This window comes from Puntigrus tetrazona, chromosome 22, assembly GCF_018831695.1.
Source record: "Puntigrus tetrazona isolate hp1 chromosome 22, ASM1883169v1, whole genome shotgun sequence".
Classification (NCBI taxonomy): Eukaryota; Metazoa; Chordata; class Actinopteri; order Cypriniformes; family Cyprinidae; genus Puntigrus; species Puntigrus tetrazona.
This window is the reverse complement of record NC_056720.1, coordinates 15,820,269-15,842,637: the sequence shown is the minus strand read 5'-3', so window position 1 is coordinate 15,842,637 and position 22,369 is coordinate 15,820,269. Positions and strand designations below refer to the sequence as shown.

The 22,369-nt window shown below is 37.5% G+C and overlaps 1 protein-coding gene across 1 annotated transcript in view; it reads left to right on the top strand.

Moving 5' to 3' along the window:
* Positions 1-285: 285 nt before the first annotated feature.
* Positions 286-22,369, top strand: part of LOC122327275 (complement factor H-like) — a 33,508-nt gene continuing 11,424 nt past the window's right edge. Inside the window, 22 exon segments of the mRNA XM_043222496.1 lie at positions 286-433; positions 794-1,001; positions 1,107-1,274; positions 1,374-1,479; positions 1,583-1,659; positions 1,822-2,004; positions 2,115-2,282; positions 2,848-3,042; positions 3,115-3,288; positions 5,936-6,109; positions 7,202-7,375; positions 7,831-8,004; positions 8,434-8,607; positions 9,492-9,665; positions 10,515-10,688; positions 11,550-11,723; positions 12,600-12,776; positions 12,886-13,071; positions 15,777-15,941; positions 16,024-16,179; positions 16,303-16,361; positions 16,363-16,483. Coding sequence (XP_043078431.1) covers positions 932-1,001; positions 1,107-1,274; positions 1,374-1,479; positions 1,583-1,659; positions 1,822-2,004; positions 2,115-2,282; positions 2,848-3,042; positions 3,115-3,288; positions 5,936-6,109; positions 7,202-7,375; positions 7,831-8,004; positions 8,434-8,607; positions 9,492-9,665; positions 10,515-10,688; positions 11,550-11,723; positions 12,600-12,776; positions 12,886-13,071; positions 15,777-15,941; positions 16,024-16,179; positions 16,303-16,361; positions 16,363-16,483 — 3,223 coding nt within the window. The 5' untranslated portion in view covers positions 286-433; positions 794-931.

Genomic DNA, 22,369 nt, shown 5'->3' with positions numbered 1-22,369 from the left:
TTTCCACATTTTAAGAGCTAGGATGGACCGGTTTGTGTGTGTGTGTGTGTCCTGATTATGAAAACTATGGAAATTAATTGGCTGTCCTAACTTTTTACATGACTTCATTATTATTTATTTATATTTATCTATTATAAAATATTATTACTGCATGTTGCATTCTTCTTTTTTAATGAATTCATTGAAAGCCCTGCTTTCAACATATCCTCTGAATGTTAGCAAATAAACCATTTGCAAACAAAACCAACCATTTGCAAATAAAGCTTTAAGACCTTTGAGTTTAACATGTCAGTGTTTACCAAGTCTACACTGAAACATCCAGTAAATGACATCCAACCTTACATTTTTTTGTTTGTTTGGGTTTTTTTCCATCAAGAGATGAAAAAAAGGCAACAGGTCATCTATGAGACAACAACAATTTAAGCAAAGACAAGTAGGTGTCAAACTCCTCTTCTATCTTTTGTTTATCAGTTCAATAGATTGCTCAATTCGAAACAGAACACTTTTTATAATGCAATGGCAGTTACAGCAATGCTTAATAACTGTTGTGTATCAGTCATCACACTCATTTCTAATGAGACACACTTTTTGTTCATCACATTTCGTTCTAATTAATTCAATCACATAGTGCACGGACCAGTCAAAAACAGGTTTAAGCAGTAAGCAAAGCAATTATTTTGAAACCTTCCCTTTGCTTCGTTTTTATATGTTACACACGTTTGACTTGAGATGTTTGACTTCTCAGAGGAAATTTTTTGGTGTAACATTATTATTTGTTTTATTTATTTTACAGGAAATGTTGCCTTTGCGCAGAGAGGTCTGGTGTCAGGAAGACATTTTTAAACATAGGTAAATGATTAACTCCCCGAGCAGGCAATAGATTCAAAGGCAAACCAAAAAAAAGATTCAGTACTTGTGAACTGAGCTCAAAATGAGAGTTCCTGTAAAACTCTTCGGATTCAGCCTTTGGTGGTTTTTCTTAAATTGTGCCCGATGTCAAGGCAAGTGATTTGTTTGTTGTTGTTTATTTGAATGTCTTTTCATTTAGATTTGATTGACTTTAGTGTAAATGTTATATGCTTACGTCTTTGTGTTACGTCTTACAGTTTGCCCCCGAGAGGACATTAAATATGAAAACACAGAGCTAGCTGAGAAAGCTTCATACACTGATGGCCAAACAGTGAGAGTGACCTGCATTACGGGTTATACCGGCTTGTATAAATTAAGGTGCGAAAAAGGAGTGTGGAAGGAATCCATTAAGCGGCCATGTGCAAGTAAGAGAATTGTCAACATGATGGGCACATTTCTTTTTTCAGGTTATTAACATTAAATCAGTGTGATCATGTAAAGTAAAACTTGTTTGATTTCTGCAGAGAAGAAATGTAGTCATCCAGGCGATGCCCAAAATGGTGATTTTTTACTTACAGAGGAGACAGAGTTTGTTTTTGGAGCGACAGTGGTGTACACTTGTAAGAAAGGGTAAAAGTGCTTAATGCTTTTTTCTTTTCTTTTCTAGTTATTATTGTAGAAAATATGTACAGTCCTTGTCAGATTGACACTCCTTGTACTTTTGTGTGGATAGGTATGAAATGACGAGCAGAATCAATCAGCGTACCTGCAGAGCTCAAGGATGGGACAATGCTGTTCCTGTCTGTGAGGGTATGATAGCCGCTGTTTTTCCTTTTTATTTATTCTTGTTTCATTTTTTACCCGTCATACGTGTGACTTATAATATAACTATAACTTAAAGATTTGATTTATTTTTAAGTGATTGGTTAATTTATTGATTGATTTTATTTTTTATATCCACACATTGTCTAGCTGTAAAATGTCCAGCGGTTCACACAAACGTGGATGTAACCGCAACAGGAAACACAGAGGAGGGAAGTTATGGTGATGTTGTTCATTTTGAGTGTGTGTCTTCTGACAAAAAGATAGAGGGAAGTAGTGACATTCACTGCAAAGAGACAGGCGAATGGAGTGATGCTGTACCAACATGCAAAGGTTCAGTATATTGTTTGTTTTTTTCTGATTATCATAACCGGATATACATATATTTATTCAGAACACCAGTTTAATTATTGTTTCTTTCACTTCTCTCACTGTTCATACAGAAATAACTTGCACAGCCCCTGTCATATCAAATGGAAGTATTGTTGAGCTACAGGCAAAATACCTGAAAGATGCCGTATTAAAATACAGTTGTGATCCACGGTTCAAACCCAGAGAGGGAATCCCCAGATGTGGTAAATTTGGCTGGACTCTGAACCCAGAGTGTGATGGTAATCCACAACTGCTATATAATAATAATTCACATGTGAAATTATACTCAAATACTTCTATTCGTCTTTCACAATGCAACCCCCCCCCCCAAAAAGCCAACACTAAAAATAGATAGCCATTAAACTTTTATATGTTCTTGCATTCCATAAGATGCTAAGGCTATTACATGGCCTTTAATTCTATTTAGTTGTACACTACTGGGCCACCGTGAACAACTACTTACTACAGTGATTAACAGTTCAAACGATAAACTCAGAATACTCAAGGTTTTATGATTTAGATTTGTCAAGGAAGGTATCGCTTTAACTAGCTAAGTGCGAAGCTATCTTATTTATCAGTTATCAGTTCAGCAAATACTGTATATGTGTTAGATCTTTTAAGAAAAACATGTGTCTCTAATACTTACATATAGATTGTTCTATTCTTATTCAAGCATTCTTTTTTATTTCTGTCTAGCTGATTTTTCTCCTGCAAATGTCAAAGCATTTTCAGTAACATTTTCAGTATGTTTTTTTTCAATGTTCTTTTCTTAGTCTTAGTTCTGCATAATAATGTCTTCAACAGAAGTAACTTGTGAGCTGAAGACAACTAAATTAGGAGTAATCAGCATCTATCCAGAGGGGAAAACTATTTTCAAAGCTGGAGAGAAAGTGATGATTACCTGCTCTGAAAGACACTGGCTCATTTTTACAAAAGAAACCAGCAAATTATTCACGTGCCTAAATAGTGGAGATTGGGATCACATGACTGAGTGTGCAGGTAAAATTAAAGAGAAATGTTATTTTTATGCACTTTTTTATGTTGTTATAAAAAATGTTAATCCTGTTTCAGAGATTAGTTGTGAAGTTCCACATAATCAGCATGTGTATTATCCAAGCGGTTACTTTAGAAGAGATTTGAGACTTGGAGTGAAAAAAACATACAGATGTGAGTCTGGATATCGTGAAACAGCAAAAGAAGCAACATGTACACCAGACGGATGGACGCCAAACCCACTGTGTGCTGGTATGTTCTGCTACATTTTTTTTGTCTAATTAATTTGTCTGCAAAGACAAAGCATTTACAGTAATAATTTCAACATTTCTCATGCCTCATCTTTGTGTTGGGCATGTTATTTTTAAAAAAGTAATTATAGTTACTTTTTATAGCATTAAAATATTTAGTTAATAATTTAGAATTATAAGATAGAACTTTAGTAATTAGAATAACCGTGACTGCATACTTGTCATGTTGACTGAGCTTAGGACAGGTGGTGGTATTTAAGATATTGTTTGTTGTTTAGCATTTCTATAAAAAGGCGGAAAAATGTATAATAATACTGATAAAACTACTATGAATTCTTCTACTAATAACAATATAAAATGCAAATTCGGAAGGAGCACATTCAGATAATTATCGTAAATTAACACATGAGGAATCCAGTTAAAGATGACAAAATCAAAGAGATATTCTTTATAAAAATTAGGAATTGTCCATGCCTCCCCTAAAACATCTGGTTTAAACATGCTCCCACTTTTCTACATCATTGAGTGTTTTTTATTTTCAAAAGCCACCCAAATGTTTATGCAAAAAAAGAATGTGGAACTATTTTTCTAGCTGTACTGCAGGTTAATGGAGATTATGTATTTCTACCTCTGCAAGGACAGTCTGGCACTTCTGATTCACAACCTTTACATAGTTGCATAGTCTTATTATAAGAACCTACTACTTAAGTAGTGTTTTAAGCATTACATTTTAAGCAGTGAAGGAGAGTGCGTGTTGTTTGTTTTTACTCCAATCACAAATGTTTACAAGGCGCAAGGTAAAACAAAAAAAACACCATCAAAGCTTACCCATCCGATAGCGTGAGGATTGAACTCCTGTCAGATACTTCCTGATGCTTCCTGATTTCTATTGACTTCCAGTGATGCTTACCAATCCATGTCATACTTATTGAACTTGAATGCAGCAAGAGCCTAAACGTTTTTCTTTTAACTACTGATGATGCTCTGTTCCGTGAGTATGGAATTCACGTCAACAGACTTCTGGTCAAGGACATCTTAGCCTTTCAATTTCTCTACTGGCATGGTCTACCCATCGGTGTGAATATTGAACTCCCGTCAGTAAGCCCCCTGGTTGAGCAAACCTTGCTTTTCTGTTCTGACAACCAACAAGGCTTACCTGTCTGATGTTGTTAAAACTGAACTCCCATTAGATTCTGAGGGTGTCTCCTAGTTGAGCACAAATCAGTTCGTCGAGTGGCTGTCTTTTGAGACATATATACACAGCAAATTTTTCAAGCATCCCTTCACCACTCCTACTATGCACTTACAACCTTACACTCCTACTCTGTGCTTACTTTGTAAATTCTGAGGTCCTGGAACAAAAGGAACCAGCATGTGATTAGAGGAGCGAGAGGTAACAGAGCATTCACGCAATCACAGTGTGCATCAGTTGCTATTCTTAGGGTTTGTAGGCCTAATTGAAAAACCTGAGCAATGAGATTTTGAAACGGCAATTTCCAGGCATCCAGAACATTTTTTAGGAATTTGATTTCAGTAATCTCAGTAACAGTTAGTTAATCAAGTTTATAATGAGAATTCTGGGAGAATTCTCTCATTCTGGGAGAAGATTAAGATATCGTTGAGAAACAAAAACATATTTACAATATTTCTGAGCATGTCATTGACTAGTGCCTGGAAGACCACTGGAGAATTAGAAAGCTCAAATGATGTGACGAAGTACTCAAAGTGTCCCATAAAGGTGGTAAAGGCAGCCTTCCATTCACCCCCCTCCCTAATTTGAACTAGGTGATAAGCATTGCAAAGGTCCAACTTGTAAACGTGGTTGCCATCTGCAAGAGCTCAAAGGTGGATGACATCTGTTAAAGGATAACAGTTCTTTACCATTATGTAATTCAAACTATGATAGTCTATGCAGTAGAGAAGTGAACCATCCTTATTCCTCACAAATAAGAACCCCATAATAGCCAGAAAGGGGAGGATCGAATGTCAACCCGTAACAACCCAGTTGGTACTTTGTCAAAATTTTGCCGTACCATAAACTCTAGTGTGAGGGGGTACGGGTCGCCAGTGCTTTGAGTCACATATGCAAGTAAAGATACAGAGCTAGAGAATTTTATATAAAACACAGAGTTGACATACTACATATAAACAAAATCTAATGGGTGTTTTTGGGGTAAGATAAATTTCTCTTTAATGTGATTTAAAACTTTTTTTTTTGGCTGGGTTCTTTGTCGTAAACTCTAGGGCAAGGGGCATGATATTCAAATATATTTTCATTCACCACATGTATCAAAGTGTGATAATTTATACAATGAGATTGGAGACATACAAATGTTTCATGAATCGTAAGTTATCTTTGTCGTAAGATGATTCGTTGCGCACGGATTTGCGCTTGTTTCTACATTAGATTGATAAACGAGGCCCACTGAGTGTGACCTCTTTTTGTGAACATAGTAAGAGCACATAGTTAGCGTGCTGTGTCGTTACACTTTTAGTTCACTGTGACAAATTGTGACCACATCATTTTCACGAACATGAATCGGATTCAAATAAGTATGCTTTTGGAGTCAATATGAGAGGTAGAGGTTACAAGAGGGAAAAATCTAAATGATGTAACCTTAAAAAAAAAAACCTTAATCTTGTTTCAGAGATTAGATGTGAAGTTCCACTTGACCAGCATGTGTCTAGACCAGACAATTACTTCAGAGGAGAAATGACATTTCAAGCAAGAAGATCTTACCGTTGTGAGTCTGGATATCGAGAAACAGCAGAAGTGGCCACATGTACACGAGACGGATGGACACCGAACCCACTGTGTGCTGGTATGTTCTGCTACTAAATGTTATGTTTTTTTGTTTGATTGATTTGTCTCCTGTAAAAAACAAAGCATTTAGAGTAATTGTTTTAATGTTTCTCATGATTCATCTTGCCCTTAGAGCTGCACACTTAGGCCTATGTCTTAAACAGATGTACCTTGTGAGCTTAAATCAATCAAATCTGTAATACAAAAAACACAAAACCAAAGGGGGAAAGTAATATCATTTTTTATTTTATTTTTTATTTTATTCAAGCACATCTCATCCTTAAAAATCAAACTTTGTTTTTTTAAATTGTGTTGTTAAATACAAAAACATTTCTCTACATTGCACACATCATTTAAAACAAACAGCTATTATGTTTCATTTTGGAAACACTGACATTTTAATTCCACACTAAGTTGATGAACTACAGCCAGTGATCATGTGTGAAATCAGAAATCAAGACTTGAGAAAAGAAAGAAGGTAATGCTTGTTACAGTATTATTAAACTTCAGACATTTATATGATTATATGCAACTGAAAAAGCCCAAATGTCAGGGCATTTCAAAAGTTCCCCAGGCTCCCCCAAACCCCAGAGGATAAATGTTGCACAACTTTATTATTTTTGCGTTTGGAACTGTTTTTGGATGTTTAAGTCTATTGAGAAAATGTGTGTGTGTATAAGGAAACTGAGAGAAGGGGGTTCAGGGGGTCGCTGGTTCGAGTGCAGGTCTATCTCAAGCTTGAGTGTGTACAGTGTGGGTTGTAGCTGACAGGAGCACAAATAAACACCCCTTTGGCATCAAAAACACCTTGTTCTTGTCTGAGAACACTACAATATAGCTATATATACACTACACAGACAAAGAGACAGTGCAGTACAGAACACACACACACACACACACACACACATATACATACATATTGTGAGTAGAGTTACTATGCAAAATATTTGAATATTAATTTTGCATAGAAGAGTTAAAAGAGTTTTGAAAGAAGTGTTTGCTTTTGCAAGATATTTGTGATGTTTGGCATGTTGTGTGTAGAGATTTCAGAAATGGAGCCATAGTTTCAAAAACTGTGTAACCATTAAAAAAACTGTAATATTTTTTTCAGAGATTAGATGTAAAGTTCCACTTGACCAGCATGTGTCTGAACCAAACAATTACTTCAGAGGAGAAATGAAATTTGAAACAACAAGATTTTACCGTTGTGAGTCTGGATATCGAGAAACAGCAGAAGTGGCCACATGTACACGAGACGGATGGACACCGAACCCACTGTGTGCTGGTATGCTCTGCTACTAAATGTTTTTTTGTTTGATTGTTTTTTACAGGAGACCAATCAAAGCATTTAGAGTAAGTGTTTCAATGTTTCTCATGATTCATCTTACCCTTAGAGCTGCACACTTAGGCCTATGTCTTGAACAGAGGTACCTTGTGAGCTTAAATCAATCAAATCTGTAATACAAAAAAAGATAAAACCAGCGGGGAAAATAATGTTAGTGTTTTTTGTTTGTTTGTTTTTTAATTGCTTATACACTAAAATTGGTATGTGAGGACTACTCAGTCAATACATTCACTTAAATACCTTTAGACCAAGTCTGTAAAACTACAAGCACATCACATCCTTTAAAATCAGTTTGCTTGTGTAAAAAAAACAACAACATTCTCTGCATTGCACACATCATTCAAAAACAAACAGGTCTTTTGTTTCATTAATAAAAAAAATATATATATTTTCAGAGATTAGATGTGAAGTTCCACTTGACCAGCATGTTTTTAGACCAAACAATGACTTCAGAGGAGAAATGAAATTTGAAGCAAGAAGATCTTACCGTTGTGAGTCTGGATATCGAGAAACAGCAGAAGTGGCCACATGTACACGAGACGGATGGACACCAAACCCACTGTGTGCTGGTATGTTCTGCTACTAAATGTTATGTTTTTTGCTACTAAATTATGTGTGAAAACACATAATTTGTTAGAAATCAAGACTTTGAATGTTTTGAGAAAGAAGGTAACGCTTTATATTACAACCCACAGCATGTAGCATAATAAATAGTATTTACAGCATGACCTTTTTTTTGGTTTATAATCATAGTGGACCTATTCAGCACCTTAAGACATTTATATGTTTACAAGCAAGTGAAAAGAGATACACACATATTGTGAGTGGAGTTACTACTCAAAAATAACATTTTAAAATAAGTGTTTGCTAATGCAGGATATGTGTGATGTTCTGCATGTCGTGTGTGATTTTGTGTGTAGAGTTTTGAGAACTGGATCCATAGTTTCAAAAACTGTGAGTAACCATTAAAAAAATTTAGTTAAAAAAAATGTTTTCAGAGATTAGATGTGAAGTTCCACTCGGCCAGCATGTGTCTAGACCAGACAGTGACTTCAGAGGAGAAATGAAATTTGAAGCAAGAAGATCTTACCGTTGTGAGTCTGGATATCGAGAAACAGCAGAAGAGGCCACATGTACACGAGACGGATGGACACCAAACCCACTGTGTGCTGGTATGTTCTGCTACTAAATGTTATGTTTTTTGTTTGATTGATTTGTCTCCTGCAAACGACAAAGCATTTACGGTAATAGTTTCAACATTTCTCATGATTCATCTTGCCCTGAGTTCTGCATAATTATGTGTTGGACAAAAATAACTTGTGAGCTTTAATCAGTTAAATTTGGAGGAAAAAATATCAATTCAGATGGAAAAGATAATGTTACAGTCTTTGTTGTTTATTTTTTTAATTAAAAGTGGTACTTGAGTCCTTCTCAGTCAAAGCATTTACTCATATACCTCATCTTTAGACCAAGTCTGCAAAACAAGCACATCACGTTCTTTAAAATCAGTTTGTTAGTGTAAAAAAAACCAAAAAATTATCTACATTGCACACATCATTCAAAACAAAACCCTTTTTTATTTCATTTTGGAAACAATTGCGTTTTAATTCTACACTAAGTTACTGATGACCTACAGCCAGTGATCATGAATGAAAATACATAATTTGTTCACTTAAAAATCAGAAAGACTCAGAGTTTTGAGAAAGAAGGTAACGCTTTATATTACAACCCACAGCATATAGCATAATAAACAGTATTTACAGCATGACCGTTTTTTTATAATCATAGTGGACCTATTCAATACCTTAAGACTTTTATATGTTTACAAGCAACTGAAAAACGCTACACACACATATTGTGAGTGGAGTTACTACTCAAAATTAGAAATTTTCGAATAGTTATAATAGTTTTGAAACAAGTGTTTGCTAATGCAGGATATGTGTGATGTTCTGCATGTCGTGTGTGATTTTGTGTGTAGAGTTTTGAGAACTGGAGCCATAGTTTCAAAAACTGTGAGTAACCATTAAAAATTTAATTAAAAAAAATATGTTTTCAGAGATTAGATGTGAAGTTCCACTTGACCAGCATGTGTCTGAACCAAACAATTACTTCAGAGGAGAAATGACATTTGAAGCAAAAAGATTTTACCGTTGTGAGCCTGGATATCGAGAAACAGCAGAAGTGGCCACATGTACACGAGACGGATGGACACCAAACCCACTGTGTGCTGGTATGTTCTGCTACTAAATGTTATGTTTTTTGTTTGATTGATTTGTCTCCTGCAAATGGCAAAGCATTTACGGTAATAGTTTCAACATTTCTCATGATTCATCTTGCCCTGAGTTCTGCATAATTATGTCTTGAACAGAAATAACTTCAGAGCTTTAATCAGTTAAATTTGGAGGAAAAAAATATCAAGTCAGACGGAAAAGATTAATGTTACAGTCTTTTATTATTTGTTTTTTAATTAAAAGTGGTACTTGAGTCCTTCTCAGTCAAAGCATTTACTCATATACCTCATCTTTAGACCAAGTCTGCAAAACAAGCACATCTCGTCCTTTAAAATCAGTTTACTAGAGTAATAATAATAATAATAATAATAATTTTCTACATTGCGCAAATCAAAGCTATTTTGTTTCATTTTGGAAACACTGACATTTTAATTCTACACTAAATTACTAATAAACTACAGCAAGCGATCATGAATGAAAATACATACTTTGTTCACTTAGAAATCAAGACTTTGAATGTTTTGAGAAAGAAGGTAACACTTTATATTACAACCCACAGCGTATAGCAAAATAAACAGAATTTACAGCATGACCTTTTTTTGTAATCATAGTGGACCTATTCAGCACCTTAAGACATTTATATATTTAAAAAGCAACTAAAAAAAGATACCCACACATATTGTGAGTAGAGTTACTATTCAATAGTACAAAAAGTTTAAATAGTTAATGAAAAAAGTGTTTGCTTATGCAAGATATGTGTGATTTTGTGTGTAGAGCTTTGTGAAATGGAGCCATATTTTTGAAAACTGAACTATTAAAAACATTAATAAAAAAATATATATTTTCAGAGATTAGATGTGAAGTTCCACTTGGCCAGCATGTGTCTGAACCAAACAATGACTTCAGAGGAGAAATGAAATTTGAAGCAAGAAGATCTTACCGTTGTGAGTCTGGATATCGAGAAACAGCAGAAGTGGCCACATGTACACGAGACGGATGGACACCAAACCCACTGTGTGCTGGTATGTTCTGCTACTAAATGTTATGTTTTTTGTTTGATTGATTTGTCTCCTGTAAACAACAAAGCATTTACGGTAATAGTTTCAACATTTCTCATGATTCATCTTGCCCTGAGTTCTGCGTAATTATGTGTTGAACAGAAATAACTTGTGAGCTTTAATCAATTAATTTGATTTATTCAATCAATTTGGAGAAAAAAAATACAGAGTCAGAAAGATAATGTTACAGTCTTTTTTTGCTTGTTTTTTAATTAAAAGTGGTACTTGAGTCCTTCTCAGTCAAAGCATTACTCATATACCTCATCTTTAGACCAAGTCTGCAAAACAAGCACATCACGTTCTTTAAAATCAGTTTACTAGTGTAAAAAAAAAAACAAAATAATAATAATAATAATAATTATTATTATTATTATTATTATTATTATTATTATTATTATTATTATTCTTCTCTACATTGCAGACATCATTCAAAACAAAGTTTTTTGTTCCATTTTGGAAACACTGCCATTGTAATGCCACACTAAATTTCGGATGACCTAGAGCCAGTGATCTTGTGTGAAGACACATAATTAGTTCACTTAGAAATCAAGTGTTTTGAGAAAGAAGATAATGCTTTAGATTACAACCCACAGTGTATAGCATAATTTATGTTTTCATGCAACTGAAGAAAGATACACAGTTACTACGCAAAAATACAATTTTTAGAACAGGAAAAATAGTTTTGAAAAAAGTATTTGCTAATGCAAGATGTGTGTGATGTTTTGCATTTTGTGTGTGATTTTCTGTTTAGAGTTTTGGGAAATGGAGCCATAGTTTCAAAAACTGTGAACTAACCATTAAAAAAAACTGTAATATTTTTTTCAGAGATTAGATGTGAATTTCCACTTGACCAGCATGTGTCTAGACCAGACAGTGACTTCAGAGGAGAAATGACATTTGAAACAACAAGATCTTACCGTTGTGAGTCTGGATATCGAGAAACAGCAGAAGTGGCCACATGTACACGAGACGGATGGACACCAAACCCACTGTGTGCTGGTATGTTTTTTCACTAAAATCTTTTTTTTTTTGATTGATTGATTGATTGATTGATTGACTGAAAAGTCTCCTGTAAAAGACAAAGCATTTACAATAATTTTTCAAGTTTCAATGTTTCTCCTACTTCATCTTACATATAGTTCTGCATAATTATGTATTGAACAGAAGTAACTTGTGAGCTTAAATCAATCAAATTTGGAGTAAAAATATAAAGCAGAGGGGGAAAAAATTATCCCACTTTTTTCTTATTGCTTAGACACTAAAAGTGGTAGTTGAGGTCTACTCAGTCAAATCATTGACTCAAATAATGTCAAATAAGTCTTCTTCAAAACTACACTCACTTTAAGTGCCCTTTTCGTTATATTTCAAATATATCACCAGTAGGACAAGGATACTGTAACAAAGTCGAGGAGGCTGAGTTTGAATCCATGTGCGGTCGTTTTATTAGGTGCAAAGTTCTCAATGGTCCCTCTATAAAACATAGTCAGGATGGGTGGAGGGAGGTCAGCTTTCCTCATCCTCCTCAGGAAGTGTAGGCGCTGATCCATCAACAAGTACAGGGTACATCCAAAAGGCAAACGTAGTGAAACAGGCAATGGGTCTAAATCAGAACATCAGTCCAATCGTGCAAACAGAGCAGAGGGACAAATGCAGGGATCGAGAAATGCAGGTATCAGAGATATACACTGGATATACAAAAAAAAAGGAACTTGCGAACTTAAGTTAATCAAATTTTGAGTATCATACACTTTTATTTACATAGCGCTTTTAACAATACAAACTGTATGAAAGCACTGCTCAAAAGCACAATTTTAAAATAGTTTTTAAAGAAGTGTTTGCTTTTGCAAGATATGTGTGATGATAACCTTGTTTCAGAGATTACATGTGGAGTTCCGCTTAATCAGCATGTATCCAGCCCAGAATGTCATTTCAAAGAAAAAAGTAAATTGGAAGAAAAAATCAAATCTTACAGTTGTGAGTCTGGATATCGTAAAGCAGCAAAAGAGGCCACATGTACAGAAAACGGATGGACACCAAACCCACTGTGTGCTAGTATGCTTCTAAATCCTACTACTTCTTTTTTGTTTACTGTATTAGTTTCACGCTTTATCACTATCAGTATCTTCTTATTCTTAGTTCTGCATGATTATGTCTTTAACAGAAATAACTTGCGAACTAAAGTTAAAAAATTTTGACGTGGATAATCCAGATAAAAATACTTTCGAAGTTGGAGAAGGCGTCGTGATCACCTGCTTTGAAAACTACTGGATCCTTAGTACAAAAGAAACCAGCAAATCAATTACGTGCCAGAAAAATGGGCAGTGGGACTTCAAGCCTGTTTGTGAAGGTAAGATTATAAAGAAACACTTCTGGATTGGGCGATGAATGCAATGCTATCTGAATATGAGAAAACAGCAGCAGAGGCTACATGTACACAAGATGGATTGACAATAAAACCATCGTGTGCTGGTATGTTCTGCAACAATTTTTTTTTGTTTTTTTTGCTCCTTATCATTTCATGCTTTTTATAATTAGTTCTGCATAATTATGCTTTGAATAGAATTAACTTGGACTCCTGTTTTGCTTCCTGTTTACTTACCGTCCTATCGGAATGAATGCATAAAATGTCAAAATAAAATTTGAAGAAAAGTTACATTGCAACAGCGCTAATCATTTTGGAAGAATAACGAAGACGTTGTGACCCATATTCAGAATGTCTGCTCTGCATTTAACCCATCAAAGTTCACACATACAGTATAGTCAGATCAATTTATATATTTGGACACAGGCGCAATTTTATTTATTATTTTATCGGTTGGAGCATACCATATTCAAGGTTTAGATGTATATATTAAGCTTTAATTTGATCTGTATTTAATCTGTATTCTCATCAAAGTTGGAGGGAAGGTTCAGGAATTACAGTGCTTTAATATGTACTCGCCTATAAATAGTCAGACAACTAAACATAAACATAAACAATGTTCGGTTTTAATATTTTGTTAAAAATCCTTTGTAATGACCGTTTTAAGTCATTTCATCCTTTATGGTGCTTTGCCTACCCTTTACTACAGCTGTCTTCAGTTTTTGCTTTCTGCCTTTAGATTAGTCTTCAGCAAATGAAATGCATGCTCAACCAGGTTAAAATCAGAAAACTGACTTGGATGTTTTAGAATATTCGACTTCTTACCTTCAAAAACTCCTGCATTGCTTTTGCTGTGTTTTTTGGGTCCTTGGGTCCTTGTACCTTGTGGATGTAGTCACCACATAACTCATCTATATGTGGCCAAAAATTTATAGTAGTAAAAATGGATTTAAAATCAATGCGTTGCCTTATTTAACACTTTTTTTGCTACAAATTATCCACGCAAAATAAAACAAATGAACATAAAATACCAAATACCACATTACTTTGACCACTGCTTTAAATATGTTTTGGCGTGCTAAAGTATTCATTGTCAAAGCTTACTCATCCCCTGAGATCTCTCAACTAGTCAGCAGATGGTGGTCATGCTTAATTCTCTTGCTCTCTCTCTTGAATTCCAAAACTAGAACTTTATCTCACCGCTAAAAGCAGCATTTTCAGTCAGCCTTTGAAAGAAACAAAGGCTATATTAGGCAATATTAAGGCTATATTAAGGAATTGCTTAAAATTATTTGTTACCCTGCTGATTTTTTTTTTTTAGTTTAGTCAACTTGAAATTAAAATTTTTAAAGGTTAATTTAAGTAAAAGCGGAAATATCTTAGCTGACTAAACTAAACATTCAGCGGCGATAGCACATTATTTATTTATTTTTAAAGTTTATAACTTTAAAATAATAATACAGCAGGAAAGTTCCTTCGTTATTACACAGGAATGGGAGTATAGTTGCTAGTCATATCAGCCTAGAACATCACTTTTGTTTGTGTGTATATGTGCATAAGTAATCTATAAATAAAGTATGTGTGTATATATAGATACATATATGTATATGTATGTAGCCTAAATATGTGTGTGTGTGTTCTGTTTACTGAATACATATGCATAAAACATTTTAATTTTTTTGGTCCAAAATGTTGTATTTCTCAGGAAACCTATCTGCATTCAGTTAATGATAAAACATGAACAAATATATATATATATATATATATATATATATATATATATATATATATATATATATATATATATATATATATATATATATATATATATATATATGTTGTTATTATTTTTGTTTGTTTAAAACTAAAGTTTGAACTTTAGTTTTAAACTAATTTGATTTGGCACCCAAAAGTTGCAGGTTCAAGTCCCAGGTCTGGCAGGGATTGAATAACCTGTGTTCTCAGTACCATAACTGAGGTAAAATCCTCAACTGCTCCCTGGGAGGCGCAGCATTGGCTGCCAACTGCTCTGGAGGTGTGTGTGCACCTACTGAGTTGGGATGGGTTAAATGCAGAGCACGAATTTGGTAACAATATTTGGCCACATGTCCTTTTCTTTCCCTTTGCCTCTAATTCCACTGAGTCTATAGATTTTTTTAATTGATTGCTGCACTGGTATGTTACAGTTTATTGATAATTTGCCTTTAATTCCACTGCTTGGGGTGTACTTCTACACAAATTTTGGTTTCTGTACACAGTAAGCCTGACTCGAGTGGCCATGATCAACTCCAATTCTCGTATCTGAGAAGTAATTCATTTCTTTGGAATACTCGTTATAGCGTCAATTAACAAACCATTAATCATCCCTCGTGTAGCTGCAGTGTTTCAACCCCTGAAAAGACATTAACAAAATATCATGTCTAATTGTTTACCTCAGCAAGTCATCAGTGTCCAGAACTTGTGCATTGTTAGGCCTATTTATAATATTATATTGTAAAAGTATAACCCTATAATTTTAAGCAGAAAAATTAAGATAATGTGTTTTTCCACCTGCTATACCAATATTGTACCAAACAGCGTAACTAAACCCAAGGTATGTGCTGTACCATCATATTTGTGTACCGTTATACCCCTAATATGTGCACAATGATACTGTAGCTCAAGAATATTTTGAAATTGTTTTCTTGTAGAAAAGAAAAACTGCCTTCATCTATCTATCATAAATGGGTTCATATACAGTAACTCCAAGGAAGAAATATTTTACTCCTGTGACAGTGGTTTTAAAACACTATCTGGAAGCTGGTGGGATTCAGTAACATGCACTGATGGATTGTTGTCTGAGGCCCGCTGCATCCGTGAGTTATATCATTCATATATCATATCAGGCTCATGATTTCAGTACAAATGATGTGCAGTGAAATGTGTCTATCGTTACAGGGGAGGATGATTGTGGTGCTCTTCCCATTGTTCAACATGGAAAAGTAATCACTTTAGATGAAAACAATGCTGAAGTAGATTGTGATCAAGGTTTCAAAGCAGAAACAAAACATATAAAATGCGTCAATGGTACATGGCAGGATCCAGTTTGTAAGAGTGAGCATCCCAAGTTCTACTTACATGTTTGTGATGAGCAGTGATGGCATAAGTAGACAATTTAGACAATATTAGCCTCAGTCGTATTGATGTTTCAAGACATGTCTATCTTTTTTTTCTCAGTGGAGTTGTTTTGTGGTATTCCTCCAAAGGTGAAAAATGGAGGCATAACAACTAAACCTGAAAAAAAGGTATGCCATTGGATCTTCTGTAACCTACATTTGTAAAAGGTCATTCTCAATTATTGGGAGTGAAAGAGTTACATGCAGTGATGGAAAATGGAATCCATTGCCAAGTTGTGAAGGTGAGTTTTATTTTTTCTTTATGATGATAAAATAAATACCAATCAAGTAGGTTAATATCAAAAGTTTAATACACACACACACACACACACACACACACACATATATATATATATATATATATATATATATATATATATATATATATATATATATATATATATATGTATATATGTATGTATGTATATATATATATATATATATATATATATATATATATATATATATATGTGATTAGTCGGCTGCCCCTCCCTTTATTGTCATCATCACCCCATCCTATTTTATTCGCCACCCTTCACCAGGCTCCTGACGGGAGTGGCGTGTCCTGCAGCACAACGAGGACACCAGTTCCCCATTTAATTGGACACTTTCTCCCCTGGACACTTTAATTTGCACCTTGTTTTGTTAATAAAAAGCCTCTCCGAGGCCTGACGCCACGCCCACTGTGTCTGTCGTTGGCTTCTCCCGTCACAATATATATACAGATACAATACAGATATTTAGATCAAAGGGAACAACAATTTTCTAGATAATTTTGTGGTAGTGACAATAATTACAACATTTGTTTGCTTTGCAAGATCCAGTGTGTTAAGAATTTGAGTTTTGACACTCTTAGTTGAAATATCCTAGGTGATGTATGGCATTTTAATATAGTATAACTGTGACCCATGATGACGATGGCGCTGCAAATGGCAGCCTCAGTGCTTAGCTCTCAAGTGCTCGTATTGTTTTTGTTAGTTTTTCCTGTTTTTTTGTTTCTCAAACACCATCGTTTTTACCAGGGATGGACTGCTGAACATTTGGCAGACCACTCCACAAAATATTTCACCGTTTTTTGATTACTCCAACGTTTGGTTGAACATCATAGTTAGCAGGGCAGCGGTGCTGGTCAAACACCTAAGGTCGCGCAGAAAGGGAAAGCGGGCCGGTGTGAAACTCAGACAATGCGGACTCCGAACGCCATTGCCCAGCATTCACTTTTGCTCTCTACCCAACAAAATGGACAAACTTCTTCTGCTCACCCGGACTAACAGGGATTTTTCAAACTCTGCTACTCTGTGTTTCACGGAAACCTGGCTAAATTACGCCATTCCAGACAGCGCATTAAGCCTGTTGGGCTTTCAGCTGTTTAGAGCGAATCGCATCGTAGAATTATAATGAAAGGTGGTGTACAGATTTAACTGTGTTAAAGAAGATGTGCTGTGCCGATGCCTTCATTAACTGTAAGCCTTTCTACTCACCACTGGAGTTTTGCTCATTTATTCTGGTGTGTGTTTACATCCCTCTGCAAGCGCACGTGAGCCTTGCTTTACAAAAACTTGCCGATCTAAACACAGAGACTGAGCAACAATACCCGGACTCTGTTTCAGTCATTCTCAGAGACTTTAATAAAGCCAATCTCTCACGTGAACTGACAAAATTCAGACAGCACGTTACTTGTCTAACCAGAGACAGTAATTTACTAGATCACTGTTACACAGCAATAAAGGATGCGTATCACTCTGTCCAACGAGCTGCCTTGGGACTTTCTGATCACTGTTTGGTTCATCTCATACTGACCTACAGGCAAAAGCTGAAATCAGCTAAACCTGTACTTAGGACTGTAAAAAGATTGACTAAAGAAGCATAGTGGGATTTACAAACCTGCTTCTCTCTCACTGATTGAACTGTCCTTGAAGCTGCTGCCACAGATCTGGATGAGCTCACAGAAATGGTAACATCATATATCAGATTCTGTGTGTTCAAGTTCTACTGCAGGTTTGAAAAGAAACCATTCTCACCTCCTGCAATGCCCCTCTCCCCCACACCTGTCCTTCAACTCAGTTAAGATGACGTGTGCCAGGTCTTCGGGAAAAACAAAAGAAGAAAGGCACCAGGCCCAGATGGTGTGACTCCAGCCTGTCTGAAAACCTATGCTGGCCAACTGACCCCCATCTTCACACAGATCTTCAACAGATCACTGGAGCTGTGTATAGTGCCTTCATGCTTCAAACGCTCCACCATAATCCCCATCCCAAAGAAACCGAAAATTACTGGACTTAATAATTTCAAACCTGTGGCTCTAACGTCTGTGGTCATGAAATCATTTGAAAAACTGGTCTTGGGCTATCTGAAGGACTTTACTGGACCCTTACTGGACCCCCTGCAGCTTGCCTACAGAGCAAACAGGTCAGTGGATGATGCAGTCAATATGGGACTGCATTATGTTCTGCAACACCTAGACAGAGCAGGGACTTATTTGAGGATCCTGTTTGTGGACTTCAGCTCGGCCTTCAACTCTATCATCCCAAACCTCCTCCACCCTATATTAACCCAGCTATCGCTGCCCACCTCCATTTGTCAGTGGATCTGCAGCTTCCTGATAGACAGACAGCAGTTAATAAGGCTAGGAAAATTCTCATCCAGCAGTTGGAAGTTGGAACTCCTGAAGTTTGCGGACGACACTAAAGTCATCGGCCTCATACAGACAGGAGGTCAAAGAGCTGGCTGAATGGTGCAGTCCAAACATCTTGGGGCTCAACACGCTCAAAACAGTGAAGATGATAGTGGACTTCAGGAGGAACCCCCCTGCTCACCCCCACTTACCATCATGGACAGCACTGTGGTAACAGTGGAGTCATTCAGGTTCCTTGGCACCATCATCTCCCAGGACCTGAACTGGGACACTCACGTTGACTCCATTGTAAAAAAGGCCCAGCAGAGATTGTACTTCCTTCGTCAGCTGCCACAGGAACTGTGAAAACAGTTCAACTCTGCCATCATTGAATCCATCCTCTACACTTATATAACTATAACTGTCTGGTTCAGCTCAGCTACCAATTCTGACCTCAGAAGACAACGGAGGGTAGTCAGGACTGCTGAGAGAATCATTGGTACAACCCTCCCAACTCTCCAGGACCTGTACTTATCCAGAATGAACAAAAGGGCTAAGAAAATCACTCTGGACCCCTCACATTCAGCACACTCCATCTTTGAACTATTGCTGTCTGGTCGACACTATAAAGCACTGAGGACCAGGACAGCCAGACACAGGAACAGTTTCTTCCCCCAGGCAGTCCATGTCATGAACACTTGAGAACATCTTGGGTTACTTGACTGTAACCCTGTTCCCTGAAAAAGTGGGAACGAGATGCTGGACTCAATAGTGCTAATGAGAACGTCTTTTATTTGCCCGGTTGTTAAAGCATGTGTGTCAAACAAGCCAAAGTTTGGCTCATCTAACCTTGGCCAGGTGATATCACTTCATTACACGCACCTGGAGGCTATAAGTAAGCATCAAAACGGAAACATCCTCAGGTTAATCTTTTGTCTGAAAGGACGTCTGGTCACGCATTCCAGTGCGGCATTGATACATTCCCTTTTAAAGATACTCTTGATGCTGCACTCAATAGTGCTAATGGGAACGAGAATACCAACGCCGCCATACTGGAAGTGTCTGGACCCCAAGTGTTGTGTAGTGTGTGTGCACAAACATCAAGAGGTCTCAGACATGACCTAGGATGTTGACTCAAGGACACAAGAGCCTGGAGTAGCATGGACATCCAGACTACAAAATCTAACAAATGTGTGCGGAGAAGATCATCCTGCCGCATTACACACCTGCTGCAAGGGTTGAATGGTTGAATGGGCCCTGATTCCTAGAGGTGAAGTTTGACCACGCGCCTCCTAGGCTAGGGCAATAGCATCCCTCACCCAATGTGACATGATTTGTGTAGTGTCAGCCGCCACTGGTGGCATGTAAAGAGCCGCTCCGACTTGCGTCACTGGCTAGTGCGGTGGACGTAAATCTGTAGAGCACGTACTGGACACAGTAAGTGAAGATTCTCCTGCTCCGGTGTATTGAATGGCGGAGGACAGAAGGCTTCAAGAACGACCGGATTCTACGGTCGAGAATGGCACCTTAGGAAGATAATTAGGGTGAGGATGCAAAATAACTTTGACCAGCCCAGGGGCAAAGTCTAGGCAGGATGGAGAGATCGACAGAGCCTGCAAATAACCAACTCTCTTCAGAAAAACCATCTTTAGCGTCAGAAGCCTGTCCTGCACTGATTCTAATGGTTCAAAAAGGGGTACCAGCCAGTCCCACAATCACAACGGTGAAATCCCATGATGGTACCGTTGCTCTGATAGGCGGCCTTAACCGCTTAGCTCCATGAATGAAGCAGGCAACTAGAGAGTGCTTTCCCATGGAAACCCCATCAATCAGAATATGGCAAGCCGAAATTGTAGCTACGTAAGTACTGAGAGTACTAGGGCATGTGCCAGAGGACAATTTCTCTTGCAGAAACTCCAGCGCTGAAACAATCTGGCAGTGAACTCGGTCTGCATGATGTGTCATGCACCATAAGACCTTCTGGTGGAGGGAGCCATAGCGCTTAGAATAGTCTCTATTACATTGGCTGGAAGGTCAACATCTCACAGTCATTACGTAAAGGTTCCAGAGCTCGGGCCGGGGATGAAATATTGTCCCCTGTGCCTGAGACAGAAGATCCCTCCTGATCGGAATTGCCCATGTTGAGCCGTCAAGGAGGGCTATTAGATCTGAGAACCATACTCTGGTTGGCCAACAAGGCGCTATCAATAAGAGGTGAAGGCCCTGTTGACGAACCTTCGCCAGGACTCCTGGGAGCAGAGCTATCGGAGGAAATGCGTAAAGACACCGTCAGAGCCACTTGTGAGTCATTGCGTCCAGACCCAGGGGAGCTGGATGAGTCAGAGAGAAGTAAAGGGGACATTGTGCTGTCTCCTGTGAGGCAAAGAGGTCCACCTCTGCTACATAGAATTTCTCCCAGATTAGACTCACTAATTTGGGGTGGAGTTTCCATTCCCCATGTGTCACAGCTTGTCTGGACAGCATGTCTGCTCCCACATTCTTATGCCCAGGAATGTAGATCGCCCTGAGGGACAGAACCTGCTGTGCTAGCTTGTTCAAATGGCACAAACGCAGCCCACCCTGGCGATTTATGTAAGAGATTAACGAAGTGTTGTCCACCCATACTAGGACATGGTAGCCTCTCAACTGCTGGAGGAAATATTTCAGGGCCTGAAATAGAGCCATCATCTCGAGGCAATTGATGTGCCACACGAGAAGGTGACCTCTCCAGATCCCCTGGGCTGGATGGCCATCTAAGGCCGCTCCCCAGCCTATGAGGGAAGCGTATGTCGTTAATATCTTGCAACGACAACACGGACCTAGAGTGGGACCCAGGGTCAGAAACCGAGATCTGAACCACATAGAAAGGGTACGGAGCACCTGACACGTAACCCTTATTTGCCTTTGGGGATTGGCTCTCGGATGAAATTCCCTGGCTCTGAGCCACAACTGGAATGGTCTCATGTGCAGAAGGCCCAAGGGTATTACTGTGGATGCAGCTGTCAAGAGACCTAGAACTCTCTGAAAGTGATGAACAGTCACTTTCCGACCTACCTTGATTTCCTTTAGAGTGTTTAGAATGGATTTGTTGCGTGCCGGAGACAGTTGTACCAGCATCGTGACCAAATGCCATACAACTCCTAGATACGTTATCCTCTGAGCAGAAGTGAGAACACTTTTCTTGGCGTTGAGTCTCCGAGATTTGAGATGAGCTAGGACGACATCCCGATGTCGAAGCGCTAACTCTTGAGACTGGGCAAGATTTAACCAGTCGTCTATGTAATTGAGAATTCGAATGCTCTGGAGTCGCAGAGGAGCCAGAGCTGCATCCATGCATTTTGTATATGTGGTGCATTTCCATGCATTTCCCGATACTGGTAAGCTTCGCCCTGGAAAGCGAACCTTAGGAAGTTCCTGTGTTGTGGCAAGATTTCTATGTGAAAATATGCGTACTTCAAATCTATTGTCACAAACCGGTCCTCTGGCTGGTTTGAGAAACAATCATCTTGATTGT